Source organism: Frankliniella occidentalis, unplaced genomic scaffold (assembly GCF_000697945.3).
Source record: "Frankliniella occidentalis isolate FOCC.00 unplaced genomic scaffold, Focc_3.1 Scaffold244, whole genome shotgun sequence".
NCBI classification, from domain to species: domain Eukaryota; kingdom Metazoa; phylum Arthropoda; class Insecta; order Thysanoptera; family Thripidae; genus Frankliniella; species Frankliniella occidentalis.
The window spans coordinates 287,139-287,508 of record NW_026267370.1 but is presented as its reverse complement, the minus strand read 5'-3'; the positions used below and the strand labels follow the sequence as shown (position 1 = coordinate 287,508).

Here is a 370-nt window from a genome sequence, read left to right as displayed (position 1 = left end):
ACAAACAGCATGAACACTCAGCAATCACATTTTGTAATCCCCCTCAAGCGATGGAACATGAAATAAATAATTAAAATCGAGATGAGGTCTGTACCCGTCACATGTACTAAGACACCAATGACACTAGGTAGTAATAAAGAAGAAAAGGAAGACATATTAAAGGACTACCTTTCCTCACCTTTCAATCCAGGCTCTAGTCCACAAGTGGTACAGATAAAATCCTCAAGCAAGAGCGACTATAGCACAGCGAGCTTCTCAACCAACTGCAAACAAATAACAAACAGCATGAACACTCAGCAATCACATTTTGTAATCCCCCTCAAGCGATGGAACATGAAATAAATAATTAAAATCGAGATGAGGTCTGTAC

General features: G+C 39.2%; 1 protein-coding gene across 1 annotated transcript in view; it reads left to right on the top strand.

Moving 5' to 3' along the window:
• The first annotated feature begins 81 nt into the window (after positions 1–81).
• The window catches only part of LOC127750718 (ATP-dependent DNA helicase PIF1-like), a 42,661-nt gene continuing 42,372 nt past the window's right edge, over positions 82–370 (top strand). The window contains exon 1 of the mRNA XM_052273081.1: positions 82–226. Coding sequence (XP_052129041.1) covers positions 82–226 — 145 coding nt within the window. The remainder of the gene's footprint in view (positions 227–370) is intronic.